The sequence below is a fragment of the Artibeus jamaicensis genome, unplaced genomic scaffold (assembly GCF_021234435.1).
Source record: "Artibeus jamaicensis isolate MK-2021 breed Jamaican fruit bat unplaced genomic scaffold, CSHL_Jam_final contig_490, whole genome shotgun sequence".
NCBI classification, from domain to species: domain Eukaryota; kingdom Metazoa; phylum Chordata; class Mammalia; order Chiroptera; family Phyllostomidae; genus Artibeus; species Artibeus jamaicensis.
Window position 1 is genome coordinate 17,079,932 of NW_026521861.1, and position 17,939 is coordinate 17,097,870.

Consider the following 17,939-nt stretch of genomic DNA (forward strand, 5'->3'; position numbering starts at 1 on the left):
CAAGCTAATGGTTGTCAACCCCCAGAGCCCACCTACCTGAAGTCAGTTGACTGCAGACACCTGACACATGAGAACCCCAGCTGAGACCAGGAGAACCTTCCAGCTGAGCCCAGCCTAAATTGCTGACCCACAGAATTACAAGCTAAATTAGTGACTGTTTTTTTTAAACCACTAAATCTGGGGCCCCATGGGAGAAGATAAAGAGGAGGAGCCTGCATCCCGGAAGGGAGGTGGGAGCCAAGAGCTAGGAGCTGCCTGAAATCAGGAAGACTTAGCAGGTAGGTCATACCTTAAGGACGCCCGGCATTCACGTCCCAAAAGAAGACAAGGAGGAAAGGCACCCAGGCAGGCAGAGTGGCAAGAAAAACGAGGACTGCGACATTCAGTTCGCTGTGGGCAATCAATAAACCTTTAATAATGGTGAGATGCTGGTTTTCCCGTGTACTCTCTCCAGACACTCTCTCCTTCCAGGCAGCTGGCCTTTGTCATCTCACTGGGGTGGATGCCTCGTGAGATACAGTCCTGGTTCATCAGCAGTAGGTCTCCTGGGAATTCAGCCAAGGAAAAAAGATTGCGGTTCGTTAAGCCGGTGATGGACCGTTCCACTTTCTTTGTGGGAAAGAATGGTTTCAGGTCTCTGGGCTGGTATGTGAAACATTTTTTGTTTTTTTCTGCCTTGAAAATTACACTCATTTTTATTTCTTGTCTCTTTGTGGTTTTTTTCTCTCTCTCCTCTTGTGTGTCATCATCGTAGTCACTGTCATCATCATCCTCACCCTCGTCTTGCCAGGTGTTGTCTCTGGTTGTTGGGCCCAGGTCCCCTGTGGACAGAACTGAAGAGTTCCTGGCCCTTAAAATGGAGGGTAGCTGCGGGTTACTTCTCAGGGCTCGAGCGAACTGCATGCGCTCCTTGTGCTTGCTGACCTCATGCCGCTCTCGTCGCGGCATTTTCAACTCTTCTGGGGGCATGACCACCCCGGCCTTCCATATTGCTTCTTTAGGCCAGCAAGTGGAGCAAGTTGAGGATTGTCGTTTTTTATATTCTGCCACCTGTTTGTAGTCTGAAGACAGCAACTGGAGTTTCTTGAGCATTCTCCGTTCCTCCTCTTGCTTATAAGTCAGAAACTTTCTTGATGCTATAGTGTGAACGCCACCTAGACGCTGACAACGAGACAGGGGTTGTTATTGTGTCCTCAAGACAGGAGCAGGGGTGTCCACAGGAAGATTTAGCTAGTGGCACCTTCTCCTCTCATTGCTGAGTGGGTCTGAGCCCCTGTGTAGTTGGGCGAGAGGGTGGGTCTTTGGGGTCAGGCAAGTCTGGGGTCTACTCCCGACTCTCCTTGCCTACTATGAATTTGAAAGAACTTCACTGACCCACAGAACCTCTTTTCATCCCTGGAAGACATCATCTACCAGAGCAATTAATGCAAGGTAAGGGCTCAAACAATGATGCCTCTGCCATTTGTTATCACTTACAGTCGTATTTTTAATTGGGACTTTGAAAGGAGAGTATTTTACACTGTGCAAAGGTAAAAACCACTAGCAGACTCATCCAACTTGAGTCCTGTTTTGGAGTCATACATCTCTACTGCTGGTTGTTTGGGAACCTCTGGCTCCCCTTAGAGCACGGGTGTCCAACCCAAGGCCCACTGTAAGTTTATAAAATTGAAATTTACTTAAAACATTATGAGATGTGTGTGTGTGTGTGTGTGTGTGTGTGTGTGAGAGAGAGAGAGAGAGAGAGAGATTACGTGTCCTAATGTATTTAGTGTGTGGCCTGAGATTGGGGCCCAGAGACACCAAAAGGTTGGACACCCCTGTGCTAGGGTAACAGCCTGCCTTCAGTAGGGCCTTGCTGTGTATAAATGTCAGGACACTTACTAGGATCTCTTTCTCCAAAGGGGAGTATTTCCCTAGGGCCATGCGTGGGTCTGATTGGCAGAATTGAATCCATGTCCTGAAAGGCAAAGAGACAGGTGCATGAGAACTCTGGAGAGGGTCTTCCTAGGCCCCCCTTTGGGAATGGGACCCCTTACAAAGAGTAATTCTCCATTACTCAGGCCAGGGCCACAGTGACCCAGGTTTCTGCAGGCTCAGGCTAGGCTCTTCCCCTTGGCCTTGGTCTGAGATAGATGGGGAGGAATGAACAGGAAACACAGCTACACTCACCCCAAAAGTGAAGTGGAACATCGATCCCCTTGGCCACACAGGGAGTCTTTACCCTGAAAAGAATCACCTGTGTTCAGTGTTCTGGCTGGTACACCATTCTTGCTTGGCTTCCCCTCTGCAGTCTTCCTTTCTTGGGCCTCTGGATCTTCAGGTCTCTGTTTTCCAGTCTTCTGACAGCCATTCTCCCACTCTCTGATCATACTCTGGCAATAGTATAGAATGGGAGGTGTCAATGCCTGAGTTAATCCTATTTCATGGGAAATCAAGGGGCAGTTACTACCCCTTCTTGCATCATAACTGGTCCACTTGGGAGCTATTGTGAGGTCTGTGTTCAGGTATCAAAGTATGCCCTGGGGTCAAGTTGGCGTGCAGAGGAAGAGAGTGGCCAGAGAGATGATCTGACCATGCCATTGTTACTTGTAAGCCTATAAAGACCACTTGGTACTTTTGGGATGAAGCTCAAATCTCTCTCTTTGGTATGAACTCGCCTCTCCAATCTTAGTTTCTCATGCTCCATTCTGGGCCACTATCCATGGTTCTTGAAATGATCTGCTAGACTGCAGTGCCTACTACCCTCATGTCTCACATACCTCCCTCCTTGTTGGCGACTTGCTTGTCTTTCAGAACCCAGATACTCCCTGAGCAGTGATCCTGAACTTTAATAGTTCCAGTCTGGTCTTGACCATAAGGTTGCATTTGGGGCTGAAGGGAGGGAGGAGAAGGGAGAGTATGTAGTACCTCTGAGGCCAGGACCCCAGGGTTAACAGCAATTAGTGAGACATGCCCAAGGGGAGATGAGTCTCAGAAGAGAGGACTTGGGTGATGTCCAAGCATGAGATCTGGGCTTGAACTGATCACCCTACAGAGCAAGCAACCTCTCCACTATTTCCTGAAGGACAAGTCAGGTAGGCAGGAGGCATGGGCCTTCCACGCACAGGATATAGCAAAGGGGGAGAGTCTGGGAGAGCCTGCTGTGCTCAGGGAACTGGAAGCAGCTTGGGTTTGCTGGGGGAGTGGGGTGGGAGACGTGGTGGGGGAAGAGGCCCGGAAAAGAATTGAATCCATGTCCTGAAAGGCAAAGAGACAGGTGCATGAGAACAGGTGCAAGGTAAAGATTGGAAGAGCCTTAGGCCACACTGAAGAGTTGGCTATGTTCTCCTGGGAGCATGAGGCTGGCATAACACCTCCCCTTGAAGGAGGTGGCATCCTCAGCAGTTTAATTTTTAAAAACTTTATTGAGATTATTATAAGATTTACTTGTTTGAGACCTGCACTTCAATGATTTTTAGTAAATTTACCAAGTCATGCATCTGCCTCCACTGTTCAATTGTGGACCATTTCTATCACCCCCGAAAGATCCCTTATGCCTCTTTACAGTTAACCTGCTGACCACCACCAGTTTAACAATCTACTTTTCTGTCTCTACCAATTTGCCTTCAAATGTCTTCATATTAAAACAAAATGGCAGGCCCTGGCTGGTGTAGCTCAGTGGATTGAGCGCGGGCCTGCGAACCACACAATCGCAGTTCGATCCCAGTCAGGGCACATACGGGTTGAGAGAGGGGAGCATGAAAGGCAACCATACATTGATGTTTCTCTCCCTCTCTCCTTCCCTTCCCCTCTAAAGATAAATAAATAAAATCTTTTTAAAAAATGGCAGAAAAGTGTACTTGAACAATAATAGAATTCAAAATTATTTAATTAAAAAGAAAAGAAAAAATGAAGACAATCCTTTCCTTTCTAGATTTTAGTACCCTTTCCTCCTTGGCTTTCTGGTGTCAGTTGGGTATTTTGTTGTCCCTCTTTTACTGCTGGAGGTACCACACTAGGTCTATGCCTAAGACACCTGCCCTCTTCCCTTGAAACTGGAAGTACATGCTGAGCTTGTAGCTGGACTAATGCCTGAGCTCACTGGGCTTAATGGCTTCCCTAGAGAGTTGGGGCAGAGATCTGCCTAACTTCCTATAGGCTAACACACAGGTGATTGAGCAGTTCTGAGACCCCATCGGATTATGGGGGTGGGGGGGTGACCTTCTGGTTTCCTTATGTTTATATAACAGCCTCCTGTATTGGTCTGGCATGATAGTACCAGGCCAACCCAGCCTCGGTTCTGCTGGTTCCACTACAACCAGACAAGGCAGGAGATAAGGGGAGGGGCAGCTTTTCTGTGTTTGGAATGCTCCTTCTTGCCTGTCAGTCCTTGTGAAGTCTGGATGCAAATAAAACAGGAGAAAAGACCCTTCCACCTGAAGCCACACCAAGTCAAGATTGTAGTGTTGAGGGGCTACTCTCCCTCCCATGATGGGGAATAGTAGGAACAGGCAGGATCCAGCCTCCATTCTTGTCTTGCTGTGTCCCTTGCCCCAAGGACATGTTTGATTCAGCTTTGTCTCCTACTGGGTTGCTTCATGCCCCATCTGAGAAGTAAACCACTAAAAAGCAATGTGAGGGGGAGAGAAATTGCCCTCTGGGAGGTGCACTCTACCTAGCTGACCAGATAAAGGCTTACTGGGGGTCCGTCCACCTGCAGAGAATAAAGGAGAAAGAGCTGGAAAGGAGTTGCTCAAGGAGCTGCTGGTGGCAAATCTGGGTCCCTGGAGCCACATGGAGCCATCAGTGAGAGAGGCCACCCCTGGCTTATTCACTGGTGGGTACAGTGACAGGATGAGACCCACATGTGACTGTCGTGTGGACAAACTCTCGGCCCCAGCTGCCCATCTCCTCCTCTCCTACTGGTCTGGATGAATGTTTCTCCTTTAACTCCTTGGTTGTCAGGCTTCCATACACTTCTATTTTCTGTCAGTTCTGGTTGTTTTTTAAAATTTGTTGCTGCCCTCTTTTGGTTGTGTGAGGAGGCACAGTGTATCTACCTATGCCTCCACCTTGGCTGGAAGAAAAAAAAAAGTGTAATAAAAAAAAATGAGGTTGCATTGGTTGGCTATCACATTATATAGGTGTCAGGTGTATGACATTATAATTCAATATCCATAAATCTATCATGTGTTCATTTTCAATGTAAAAGTGGTACTCGTTCATAGTCCTGGCATTCAGATGTGAGAAATTCAAATTCTTTGCTACAACAGGCTTAATTAAGGTGCAGGCAGGGGTGGTCTAGCAGGTCTGGGGTATTAGACAGTGAAGGTAGGACAAGCCTTAGCTCCTCTTTATGCAAATACTGCTATCATCTCTTTCTGGCAGAATCCAGCGCAAACCATTCTCCATTGTCTTCTCAGTGATCGTGATTTAGGATGCAACGTATGTCAGTGTTAAATGCTATTTAGGTTGAAATTCAAGATGAAGTCTTTCTGATTCTGTGGTCGCACCGCCTGTCTTTCCTTCCTTTTTACTTTCTCAATCTAAGTCACAGGAAGTTGGGATCACAGCCCTTTCAGGCAGAATATGGGGGGTTCCCATGAAGACTTTCCCTCTGGCGACTTCCTCTGCATGTTTGTTAGATACCCCGTGGTTCTGACGTTCATTCGAGTCTTTCCGGTCTTTGTCCTGCAGTCATTTAAGCAAGTGGTCTCTTGCTGTGCTTTCCTGTGTACAAATGAGGTTTTCTTGGGAGGGGGCATAATTTAGAAGAGACTAGTTGAGACTAGTTGAGACTAACTACACTTGTCACTATAGACCATGGCTTTAAGATATCCTAAGTTTAGGCAACTAGTATGATGATTAAGTATGGAAAAATAATAAAAGAACCATACGTTTGATATAAAAGCCACCCAAACATGACCACAGCATTCTTCTCCTTTAGAAAGTTTGTATTGATGATTTATTTTTAAAACGAGTTTCTCCACGAATGATAGACTTATCTGAACTACGACATTATGTAGCAATTATTGGAGGGAAATATTCCACTATTCTAAAAGATGAGGAAGGGTGGTAGTCTCCAAACTTTCACAACTTATCCCAATGGTTTTTGCTTTGTGAACTGTAGCAAATTCCTTTCCAAATTTGAAAAGGTCGGTTATAGTTTCAAGGGCATTGGTTTTAGGCACATTAAAGCAATGTGAGGTGTTTTAAGTGCACGGGGAAAATAAAGAGTGACTTTACTTGACCGTGGCTGGGAGCCAGACTTGGAGTAGTTCACCTACCCGGTCTTGTCCAGGTTCTCAAGTGCAGAGGCAGCAGCTGCAGTTACCACCTTTCACAGCTCCTGGGGACATCGTGCCATCAACAAGGAGTAAGAGGACTGTTGTTCTGCAATTTCATTTGATCTGATCCTGCAAGGGCTTCACAGAGAATTTCTACAACTCTGAGCAGCCTTGTCAATTCTGGAGTTTTGAATAAAATGTAGCATGAATATTGTAAAGTGATACGGAGCATGACAGAGTAGATAGAGGTCAGTTCGAGCCAAAGTAAATCGCCACAGGGACACTTGGGCTACAGATTTTTGCTTTATTCTACCAAGACTTGATACATTATGCTTCAGAATCAATCACTCTTATAATTCACAAGACATACACATATTCCTCCCAAATGTTTAATTAAGGTATAGCATTCTAGGAAGTAAGAATAAAAGATTATCTGTGTTACAGACCAAATCCAAAGACAAAAGATTGTTTTTAAAAAAGGTGATTAACTTGAAGTGCAAATAAGAAAAACAAGCAATTTCTGTCCTCAAACTAAGTGCTTGGCATGCCAGCAGCAGACACTCACCTTTGCTGGTAATGACCTAAGACCCTTAATGAGCCAGAGCCCTGGACACAGCGACAGTGACCCACACAAATGAGAGAGAAGGAAGAGAAGCAGCTCAGGTGTCTTCATTTTGAGAAGAAATGTATACCTCCTCAGTGAAGGGGTTCGTCATGGGTTCAAGTGTCAGCTCTGCCCCTCCTGATACGTGGAAACTCCGATAATGAGGTCAAAGTGAGAAGGTAGCGAAGAAACAATGGGAAAAGTATTAGAATCAAATCACAAGGAGAGAGAAATGTTGCGAAGAGAGAACCTACTCCTCCCCACAACACACACACACACACACACACACACACACACGTTGCAAATACGAGCGATTTTGCATTTAGAGGGTCTGTGCTTCCAGGAAGGCCCCTGAGTCAATCCGTGGGGAGGACCCACAGCAGCTGCCAGAGGCTGGTTCCCCCCCTCCTCCTCCTCCTCCTCAGGAGGTCTGTTGAAGGGAGTTTGACAGACAAAGGAACCCCTATACTGAGGGCAAGTTTCACTGATTTGCACAAGGTCACAGTATGTAAAGTTAGAAAAAGCAAAACAAAACAAAAAACCACCAATCTCAATATAATCTGAGCTTAGATTCCCAGGAAATGCTGTGGCGACTGAATGATGCAAATCAGGTGGATAAGGAGATTAAAATTGAATACAAACGGTGGAAACTCGCCCAGGAAAACACTGAGAGGCACGGGTTTAGCTGTGCCCAGTGCCACTACCCTCCAATGGCAGGTCTGGTCTGAACCAAGGACCACCACCAAGGTCACTAATAAAAACAACTCATATTGTTAGCCTCGTCAACCTATTGTTAAGGTGTGTGTAGCTCATAGCTACATCTGCTATGTAGGAGATATAGCTATGGAGGCATCTGCTTCCAAAACACACCAGACTGAGAGTTTTAGCCTGGTCTGCCGGGTGATATTTGAAATACTGACATCCTGGTACAGGGCCACCACAGAAAGGACCAGTCTGGCCACTGTGTTTGCATTTCATGTTGGGGAGGTCTGGGCTCAGGAAAGGAGGTGGTGTTCCAAAGGATTGTATGGGATACCCAGGGGGCTCATTACCTACCAGTAAGAAAGATCCGCCATCTTTTTACAATGGCGCAATGACAGCGCTCTAGGCTGGTGAATACCAGCCCTGTTGGTAGGTTCAATCCTGGATCACCATGGACTCTTCAGGAAACTTCACCAGATATCCCCATTACCTTGGGGGAGGAGTCTTCCATACCTTTCATAAAATGCAGGTCGTACCCTTCCCTTTCACTACCCCCCACACTGATCTCGTCCTGTCTGGAAATGCAATGTGTTTTCTATCTGGAAGCATCTCTACTGCTTCCCCTGGGTTTTCAAATGTCTGTATGAAATATTGGTCTTTTCCACAAACTGAGTTTTTTTAAGGGCTCAAGCTCTTCAGGCCATGAGAGGATGGTATACACAGCTGGTCTCTGTCTGCAGGTCAGACTTGTGAGAATCATTAGAATTATCATCTGAGGTCACTATTTACTTAGGTGATTCAGAAGAACCCACAACAGTGGTTTGCAGAAAACATGCCTGGCCAATTTTCCATGGGAACATTTCTGTCCTTGGCCCGTTTGATTCTGAAGCCCTTGCAAGTTAGGAGTTTAAAATAGTCAGATATGTTCCTGACATGAGATGTTTGGTGGCTTATATGACCAAATGCAGTCATATAAAAGCACTGGAATGGTTTTCCAGAAGATGGCCCCGCCCTCCCAGGGAGCGGTCTTCCATCAGGTGGAATTTGGTCTTCCAGGAGCTGCCCCTGCGGGGTGGGGCCGCCTGTCAGCCTTGTCTCTCAACAATCACATCCCCTGTGTGCTAGGAAGCCAGAAATAACAGGTTTTCTTGATGACTCGGGTTTTAATTTTGTTTTTATTGTGCCTGACAAAATACGGTTATCCAATGGTTCCTTAATTATGTTATTTTAATAAAATAAATCAATAGAAAAAAGTCACGCTTTTGTCACTAGAGGATTAAATATTTAACTTCATATATTTTTTTTAATTAATAGATTCTATTCTATTCCTTTACACAGTTGGTCTGGGAAGCAGGGTCCTGTTTCACAGGCCATGTGTTCTGCAAGCGTCTGGTTAAGTGCTGGGTTGGTGGAGTCAGGTGGCAACGACCACCACAGGTACAACAGCATCTACCCGAGTTACAGATCTGAAGTTGAGGATAATCCCAGAAATTATACTAAAGGTGTAATACGACTTAGAGAAACAGAGGACCCACTTGTCTCATGTGTCTTTTTAAGGACACAAAGACAGAGAACAGCCAGCCTGAGTTCTCACCACGCGGCTTCAACCTCTCGCCAGCTGACCTTGGGCATGAGAGTCCGTCTCTCCATGGCTCAGATTCCCTGACTATGAAATGGACATATGACCTTACTGTTCTAACTCCCAGCAGTATTAAAAGAATTAAAATGAAATAACAAATGTGAAACACTCGGCGATAATCAAGTTCTAGGCAAGTATCAGGAGTTACCTATTATTTTACTTTATTCCTCTTATTTAGGCTTCTTCTTCTTTATTCTTCTCATTTAACTAAACTGCGTAGTCTGCCCAAAACAGAGTGGAGGTTCCAAAGAGAGACTGAGTCATAGAAAAGCAAATAGATGGCCTATAAATATTGCACCGGCTTTGGTTACTTTTATCTATGGAATGCCCTCTCTCCCTTATGACCACCTGTTTCCTGCCTTGGCTGAATTTGACTATTTTTCTGGTCAGTGGCATCGAGACCATGAGAAAAGCCCAAAAACTCTGTTAGGAGGACATCTATTGAGAAATAGATCTTGCTTGTGAAATTTACAGATCTCTTAGAAACACCTAATTTTACTGCATCCTCCCAAGAACCCCCTAGGGTGAGGGGGGCAGGTGTCATTATCTCACCTTTTCAGATGAGGAAACCAAGGCTCAGAGGAGCTTAGTGCATTACCCAAAATCACAGGGGAGGAATTGAGACCCAGGCACTCTGAACTGCAGTCACAGCTCTCAGCCCTCCTACCTATGATCCAACTCGTCCACCATGAGCATATGTGAACCTGGCTGACCTTGGGTTTCCTACACACAAGAGAAGCCCAGAAGCCATTCCTGCAGGACGTGGTGACCGACACGTTGGATTCACCCAGCTTGCAGAAAGGTCTTAATGAGAGAATAGATTGACTATTCCTTTGGAAAAATCCTTCCTTCCAAAACCTTTGCACAATCCAGGGCTCGCTGAGTCTATGAACACTTCCTGTCCTTTCCACTATTTCGTTCGAGCATGTAGAGTTAGACACATGCTCCAGAAGGGGTGTTGGCTGTCAGAAGACTGTTGCATCCTAAGGCTCAGAGCAGAGCCTCAGAGCAGAGGAGTAGTCATTGAAGTCATGGGATCATTTGTGGCTATAAGCCAATTTTCTGAGTAGAGATAAAATACCTGTTAAGGAAGCAATAATTTGAAGAACATGAGGTATAAATGATGCTTCCAAGTTCAATTCCACAAATATTTAAGTACAAGGCATCATACTAAGTAAGCAATATTTTAAGTAGGACCAGAAATGATATATAGAGAAGTCCTCCCCTCAACAAGTTTACAAGCTAATAGGAGAAACATGACAAAAGCACTATGAACTATAATTAAGGCAGAATGTATTAGGGGTTATAAGAGAGGCACCAAGCGGGAATTAGAGAACGTATTTGGGGAATAGAGGAAAACTTCTAGAAGGGAGGAGAAGCAGGCATGGACATTGAGAGATGAGTGGATTTCAGCAGCTTCTTCCTCTGGGCACTGCCACATGCCAAAGGAAATGATGCCTTTGGTGAAATCCAGGGCTCCTGGAACCACAGGGTCCCACTCGCCCAGCCAGGGGCCAGCACATGACTTGTCTCATCAGCCCTCTGATTGCACCTTCCAACTCTTCAATGGAATGGCTCTAGGAGGTAGAATCACCTCTCCCCCATAGCAAATGTACGCAAAATGCCGAAGCAAGTGAGCTGTCCCCTGCTTTGAGTGCCAGGCAATCCAAGCCTGAAAAGAGCATCAGGTTGCAGGGCCCGCCCCACATGGGAGCCTGGAGAGGATAAAAAGCTGAAAAGGAAGACTCTCCAGTAGCTGGAAGCCTTCCCAACATGAGCTGCCCAGCCCTCCTCCTCTGGCTCCTGCTCTTCCCTGTGGTCACTTCAGATGAAGCAGGTACTGCAGTGGATGCCCCTGGGCCGTTTTGCTCCTGCCTGGTTCCAAGCTCTAAAGGGCAAGTGTGGGTATTTCCACATAGTCCACCAGCCACTGGGGGAAAGCTTAACACACAATCCTGACAGATAGAGCTTTTCCGCCCACCAACTGAGATGCTGCTGGGATGGTCCCTGAATGTGTCATCGTGATCAATGTGGGGGAGTTGGGTCAAGTATTTTCTGTAAGATTCACTGTTTGTGAACAAGACACTAGCCCAGTCATTGCTCTTTAAGCAAGACTCTGTTTTTAGGGTTCTGGAGAGATGGATAAAGAAGGAATGATTGGCTGTGAGATAATTAGGGGTTTTGAAAATGTTCTTCGGCCTGTATATTGATATTTAGCACTAAAGGTGTTGAATGGCTGTCAAGATTTCTTTCTTTTGTTGCTGACTAGAATTGAACAATGTACCATTATAGAATATCTTAGCCTGAAATAGTTGACATGATGTAAAATTACCTGGACTTGATTCATGAAGACCTCTAATCTGAAAATCTATACCTTTCTTTTTTTAAAAAAATCAATTTGATATTCTTAGTCTTAATCTGTACTGTACCTCTAGTCCTCTTAATAAATTTTAATTTAATTTAGAACTGCACTAATTTAAACTATCCACATAAGTTCAATTATTTTTTCCATTATTTTGTGACTTTGGAGAGAAATATTGAAGTCCTTTGTTACTTAGCTTTCATACTTACACTAATAAATAGAAATTTGGAAATACTCTTAAATAATAAATAGATTGAATATAATGTTTATTGAATATAAAGAAAAAGATAACTCAACACCCACAGAATAATGTTTGATTGTAAATTTTATACTCAAATTCTTTTTCTGTTCTGCAAGTAATTGAATAGATATGTTTATGACAGTTACGTACTTAAACGTATTTGTTAACACATACTAAGGTGTTAAGAAGGATATGAATGATCTCTTGAATCCTTTGGAATCCGCAGCCTAGTTTTTTGTTTGTATGTCTGATGATGCATGAGTCTCAGAATATGCCTTTAGGGCTGGAAAAGTCTGCATAATTCAAGCCCTAACTCCATATTTCTGACCATGTGCATTTGGGGAAGTTTTAAATTTCTCCATACTGCCATTTCCTCTCCCATATAAAGGAGATAATTCACCAGATTGTTGGGAAGGTTTAATGAAATGATGTCAGATTACTTGGAAGAGTAATCTACAAACTAGATTACTAGAAAACGTTAAATCAGTGTTAACTGTTATTATAGATGCTATAAATTCTAAACTGTGTATTTGAAACCAAGGAGAGAGAAAAATATAGATGGTCAGATTCAGATTATAATATTTACCGTGATGCATCCATTCCCCAAGGAACCAAGGTATTTTCCTCTTTCAATATTTCAGTAATAGGTTCCAAGCAATAGATTTAATATTTTGAGCATATCTAGCAGGAAAAGAGTTCTTTTTCCCAGCATATCAATGCTATGCAAGTAGGTACTCTGGAGAGTTATGAACTATACCAAGTGAAAAATGGATGGGGCTTTCTGAAGCATTACATTTTTCAAATTTTTGAGAGAACTCAAGATGCAAGTTCATAATAGTGGTTCCAATGTGGCAGAGATGATGCTGGTTTCAGCACTGCTGAGAGTAACAAAGTATGGGCTTTGGTCAATAGTGACCCCTGAAACAAACCGGATGAACCTCAGTAAGCTCTGCCCCAGGACCTCACCTGAAGTACATTGCTACTCTTGGGAAGTAGAATTGAGCTGTGCTTTAATCTGTTTGGAATCAGATGTCCAAAGGGTTTAGGATAGATGTGGGGAGGGAGATGGAAAAACAATCTTCAGTATGGGAAAAGTGACTTTAATAATTTCTGGGAACTGCAAAAAAGCCACCCTAAAATCCAGTGATTCGAAGACTGCACCTTGCTGACCACCCCATAACGTGTTGGAAACAGCAGACAATAGACCTCTGGGTACAGAGATCAGCCTCGCTTCTGATCCCACCTCCCATCACACCGAGAACTCAGGTCCCAGTGGCAAATTCAGCCAGAATGTAGGCTGTTATTATGCTGAGTTGGGTATTTTGATAATCCAGTTACAATATCCAGTTCTTTTCTTCCTCTGCTATGTCCCGCTTTCCTTGACATTTGCAAACTTAATGCCAATACTTGCCACACTGAGGGCACAGGGTGCTAACCTCAGGGACCCACGTCCTAGCACAGATGGTGGCATAGCAGAGGGAGGGCACTGCCTGGATAGTTTGAACAAGTGAATGAAAGACAGTGACCAAGACTATCAAACCACTGCTGTCTGCTTACCAGATCCTCCCAAAACAAGCACAGCAGGGTTTGGGGGTGGTTTCTCCTGATTGGCTTAAACCTAAGGATATGTAAGAGGCCCAGTAAGTCTTACAGACATGACTGGCAAGTATCAGCCGTCACCAGGGCCACTTTCTTGAGGACTGTCTGGCTCCTTCTTTATCTGTGCCCCTTCTCCAGTGCTTTTGTTCACACTCGCACTCTCCCCTCCCCCCACCCCGGGATGTGTATTTCACTCTACCAGTCACAGAAGAGTGTTCTTGAGCTTCTAGGGGCATGTGGATTTGTGATATGATATGCCCTAGGGGTGTTTATAGGCTCCTCCTGCTGATTACACAAGAGTCGTAAAGACAATGGGGCCAGTGAGCCCTTCTGGGGACAGCCACCAGGAACACACTGGTGGGTCAGTGCCAGACTCCCTGCTATCAGAAGGGATTTGGGGCCCACAGACCACTGCTGCTTGGTCGGTACTAATGTGATTCACAGCCAACGTGTTGTGAGGACAAAGGGCAACTTGTTGGCCACCGGAAAAGGAAGGGCTACTTCTGGAAATGTGATTGTTCCCTGGTGTAGAAGTTATCTGATGGACAAAATCCAAGTTAAATAGTAAAAAGAGTCTCTAAGAACCACCTGCAATCGAGTTAGAATCTGTTCAGCTGTGGTCCTGCATCTGCTGTGCTTCCTGGTTTGACACTGACCACACCCCCTGTCCTTCCTGCCCGCCCACAGACCCCTCCGTGCGCTAGGCCCCCAGCTCCCAACCCTGGGGCTGCCATGGTCAGATTGGGAGCCCATGGTGTCAGATTGCAGCTGGGCCCACGTGGCATCCTGCAGTTTCCTTGACCCCCAGTCAGACTTCCAGCAGGCATCACACCGTCTTATGCAGCTTGCAAGGCTAACAGCTCTGAGGGCCAACCTCCCACCACACACGCACATGCATACACGCACTCACACATGTATACACTCTCATACATATGCACACACACACTCAGGACCAACTTGTATCACTGGTCCTTTCTTCCTTGTTCCCAGCCCAAAGGAAGCCCTGCCTGTCCTTGTCCCCTGTCCCCAATGCCAACCCCTCTCTCATTAGGCTACCCATTATAAACCTCACTCATAAACCTCTCCTTTTTTTCTCTAAGGAAGACTCTGCCCCCATCCCTCTCTGTCTACTTGACTTCTTCAAAGACTCAGGTCCATCATCACTTCTTAGAAAGGGTATCCTGAAACCCCCACCCCCATTAGGTACCCCTAAACTATTCTGAATACCACCCCCTTGCTCCTCAGCACTTAGCATAATTGTCAATGTAATCTTAGTTTTGGATAAATGTGACTGCCGCCTCCAGCTTCCTTAAACTAGACTCCAGACTAGGTGACAACAATGACCAGGCGTGTTCTGTGAGCACAGTGCTATCTAATATCCCCGGCGTGTGCACCGTAAGTGCTGGTTACACAGTTAAACAAATGGCTTGATGCAAAATATGTTCCTTCTCCTAACAGGCAATATTGTTGTGTCTTTGAAAAGCTGGCCACAATTGCAACCAGTGAATGGGTCGAGCAAATGTTCTGGACATTTTCTACCATGGCCAGTGGGGCAGGGTGTGTGATGACCAATGGGACATGAAGGATGCTGACGTGGTATGCCGGCAGCTGAACTGTGGGCATGCTCTCACCATCCCTGTGGGAGCCCAGTTTGGTGGAGGTGAAGGCAACTTTCTGCTGAAGGATGTAGACTGGACAGGAGAAGAGAGTTTTCTGGGACAGTGTCCTCACGCCGGCTGGTCCCTCCATAACTGCAGTACTAGAGAAGGTGCTAGTGTTGTCTGCTCTAGTAATGGTCCCCTCTCCCTCCAGGGCTGCACATCTTACCCTGATGGCATCTCCACAGATCTCATTAGTGATGCTCGCACCAATGATGTCATTGTAGAACACCTCTGACTACCTTTCTGAGCCAAAAGAAGCCTTGGTCATTTGAGAGCTTCAGCTGGAGCTCAGGAATTTTCTAGTTGCAGGATGTTGACATGGGTTTTTTTTTTTTAAAGACATTTATTTATTTATTTATTTATTTATTTATTTATCTTTACAGGGGAAGGGAAGGAGAGAGGGAGAGAAACATCAATGTATGGTTGCCTTTCGTGCATCCCCCGCTGGGAACTGGCCCGCAGGGAACCGGTTTGCAACCCAGGAATATGCCCTGACTGGGAATCAAACCTCAATCCTCTGGTTCGCAGGCCTGTGCTCAATCCACTGAGCTACACCAGCCAGGGCGACATGGGTTTCGTACAGAGAAAACAGTGGGAGATATTCACAATGACCGGTACAAACACGTCAGTCAACAGTGGCATTGACCACTCACCGAGGGTGCTTGACCTTTCTTAAGGACACTGTGGGGAACTAAGACATAAAGTTTTTCCCACTGAAACTGTGCAGTCTGATGAAGGTGAAGAAACGAGGCATTTATAAATTGAAATAGCACTGACTTCTTCTTTGTCCTCTGGATTGTGAGTCCAGGCCATGTATTGCTAATTACAAATCTTTGAGCAATTAGTAATTATCATGATCAGGGGCCAGGGTTTCTCAGCCTCAGCACTGCTGACGTTGAGGCCACGTGACCCTTTGCGGTGGAGGCGGTCCTGTTCACTGTGTGTGGTTCAGCCTTTCCTTGGCCTCCACCCACTGAAGAACAACCGAAAATGTCTTCATTGTCAAATGTCCCTTGTTGGGGGGCAGGGAGAGGTGGTATATTGGCTCCTACTGAGAACCTCTGGTCTAGATATAGAACTGAATTTTCACCAAACACACAACTAATGTTCAGCATACTAGCGGTGATAAAAAAAACATACATGGTGCCACTGGGAAATAATGGAAATGATTCCGTGGGTCTAGAGCAGTGAACTTGGTCCCTCACTAAAAATTCCAATTGCATCCAACCAGAAAGACTCTATCTGTGTGACACTAATGTAATTAATATGTTTTTAAAGTCAATTCAAACAGCTCAAATATTGGGAGGGGTTGGTATCGTTCGTGTGTCTGTTGGTTTGTTTACATTTATTTTTTGTTTTTCTCTTTTTTCCTTTGATTTGGCTTTATTTTGTTGGGTTTTGGGTTTAGAATGCTATCAGAGCAGTTTATTCTGTAAAGCCACGAGGGTCCACCTGTTCTGTGTGTGTGTGATGAGTGTTTGCCTCTTGGTTGGAGGTGCTACAGAGTCTGCAGGTGGGACACAGTGCAGCCACAGCTGAACGGAACACGTGCTGTAAGGCACATTTAGGTGCCGATGATTAATTAACATCTGAACTGGAGAAGGAGAGTCAACATTTCTATTTCTGGGGGTCATATTCTTTCATTTTACAATGTGTTTTAAATGGAAGCATTTCTAGAAAAAATGGCCCTTTTCTGAAGTGATTTTTCTTTCCCCACACGTTAGCGGAGACGGAGTATTTAAAGCCTGCTTTGGGTAAGTTCCTGCTTTTGTTTTTATCAGCCTGACATTTCTCCCTCTCTGATCTGCCTAGGCAGGTAATAGGTGAATCATAAAAGAAAACACAGCGTAAATACTGGGAGGGGTCAGTTCGCCACCTTTGGATGATCATCATTATTTGTCATTTCCACGTTCCCGGGCCTTTAAGATGACCCCACTGCTAACTGAGAACACTGCGGGCCACGTCCTTCCTCAGGAGTGGCTTTAGTTTCGTTTCAGTCGTGAGGGTCTTAAGTTATTCTGTTGCACGGACGCTTTTCTTTTTCCAGCGGAATTGCTGTTAAAAGCACTATTCCTATCACCACATTAAGGAAAAGTCTTGGTGAATTGTTCGTGTAGCTTCGGCAACTGTTGAACGTTTTCTTTTCCACTCGCGGGGCTGGAGTGTGTGTGTGGGGTGAATCCTTTGACGTCATAGCAGCCCCTGAAATCTCATCCCTCTGCCTACAGAGAATGCTGAGGAATCGCTGCCGATGCCCCAAGGTAGGAAGTTTTTCATGTTGAATTTGTCCTTCTTTGGGTGTGCATTTTCCTTTTAGTTCAAAACCAGAATGTTTTTGTTGGCCTTGGGGAAACATGTGCGCGGGGGGAACATTGCAGTATTTTGTCCCTGAACTATTAGTGTGCACTGGCAAACGGGCGAGTCCTGCAACTGGTAAACCCAGTGCGGTAAAGGAAAGATGTCGGGTTTGGCAGCGGCAGATCTGAATTGAACCTCCATCTGCCACTTGTTTAGTGTGACCTTGGGCAAGCCCCTTGCTCTTGTGTTTTAAAGAGTGGGTAAAAACACCCACCTCACAGAGCTCCATTCGGGTTAAATGAGATCATACACATGCAATGATAACAAGAGCCACTTTCTCCTGAGTGTGACTGGTATTCCAGGTGCTGTTCTAACACCTTTGCCTGCATCATTAGCAAGGCACACAGCTGCTAGTCTATTAGCCATTATGATACCTTGCTTGGCTTTTACGGAGAGCCGGTGCTAAAAATGGACATGTGGTTCGCATTCAGTTCACTGCTCAATCCAGAAGTCCTTGGAGCTTCCCTTGCCCTCTCTCCACACAACCAACACATCAGAAAATCCTCT

At 45.3% G+C, this 17,939-nt stretch overlaps 2 protein-coding genes across 2 annotated transcripts in view; one reads left to right on the plus strand and one right to left on the minus strand.

Moving 5' to 3' along the window:
• Positions 1-411: 411 nt before the first annotated feature.
• LOC128627955 (uncharacterized protein C10orf120 homolog) lies at positions 412-12,791 on the minus strand. The gene is made up of 3 exons (XM_053668668.1): positions 12,781-12,791; positions 1,882-1,957; positions 412-1,161 (listed from the first exon to the last, which is right to left on the minus strand). The coding sequence occupies exons 1-3, from the start codon at positions 12,789-12,791 to the stop codon at positions 412-414; spliced, it is 837 nt and encodes a 278-aa protein (XP_053524643.1).
• A 2,200-nt stretch (positions 12,792-14,991) lies between these two features.
• The window catches only part of LOC119059498 (deleted in malignant brain tumors 1 protein-like), a 75,616-nt gene continuing 72,668 nt past the window's right edge, over positions 14,992-17,939 (plus strand). The window contains exon 1 of the mRNA XM_053668669.1: positions 14,992-15,073. Coding sequence (XP_053524644.1) covers positions 14,992-15,073 — 82 coding nt within the window. The remainder of the gene's footprint in view (positions 15,074-17,939) is intronic.

What these genes read in the sequence shown, in the direction of transcription:
- LOC128627955 (XM_053668668.1), bottom strand. An exon ending in CTTTGGAGAAAGAGATCCTA is followed by an intron (nt 1,162 to 1,881) that starts GTAAGTGTCCTG and finishes TCTCGTTGTCAG; the next exon opens with CGTCTAGGTGGCGTTCACAC.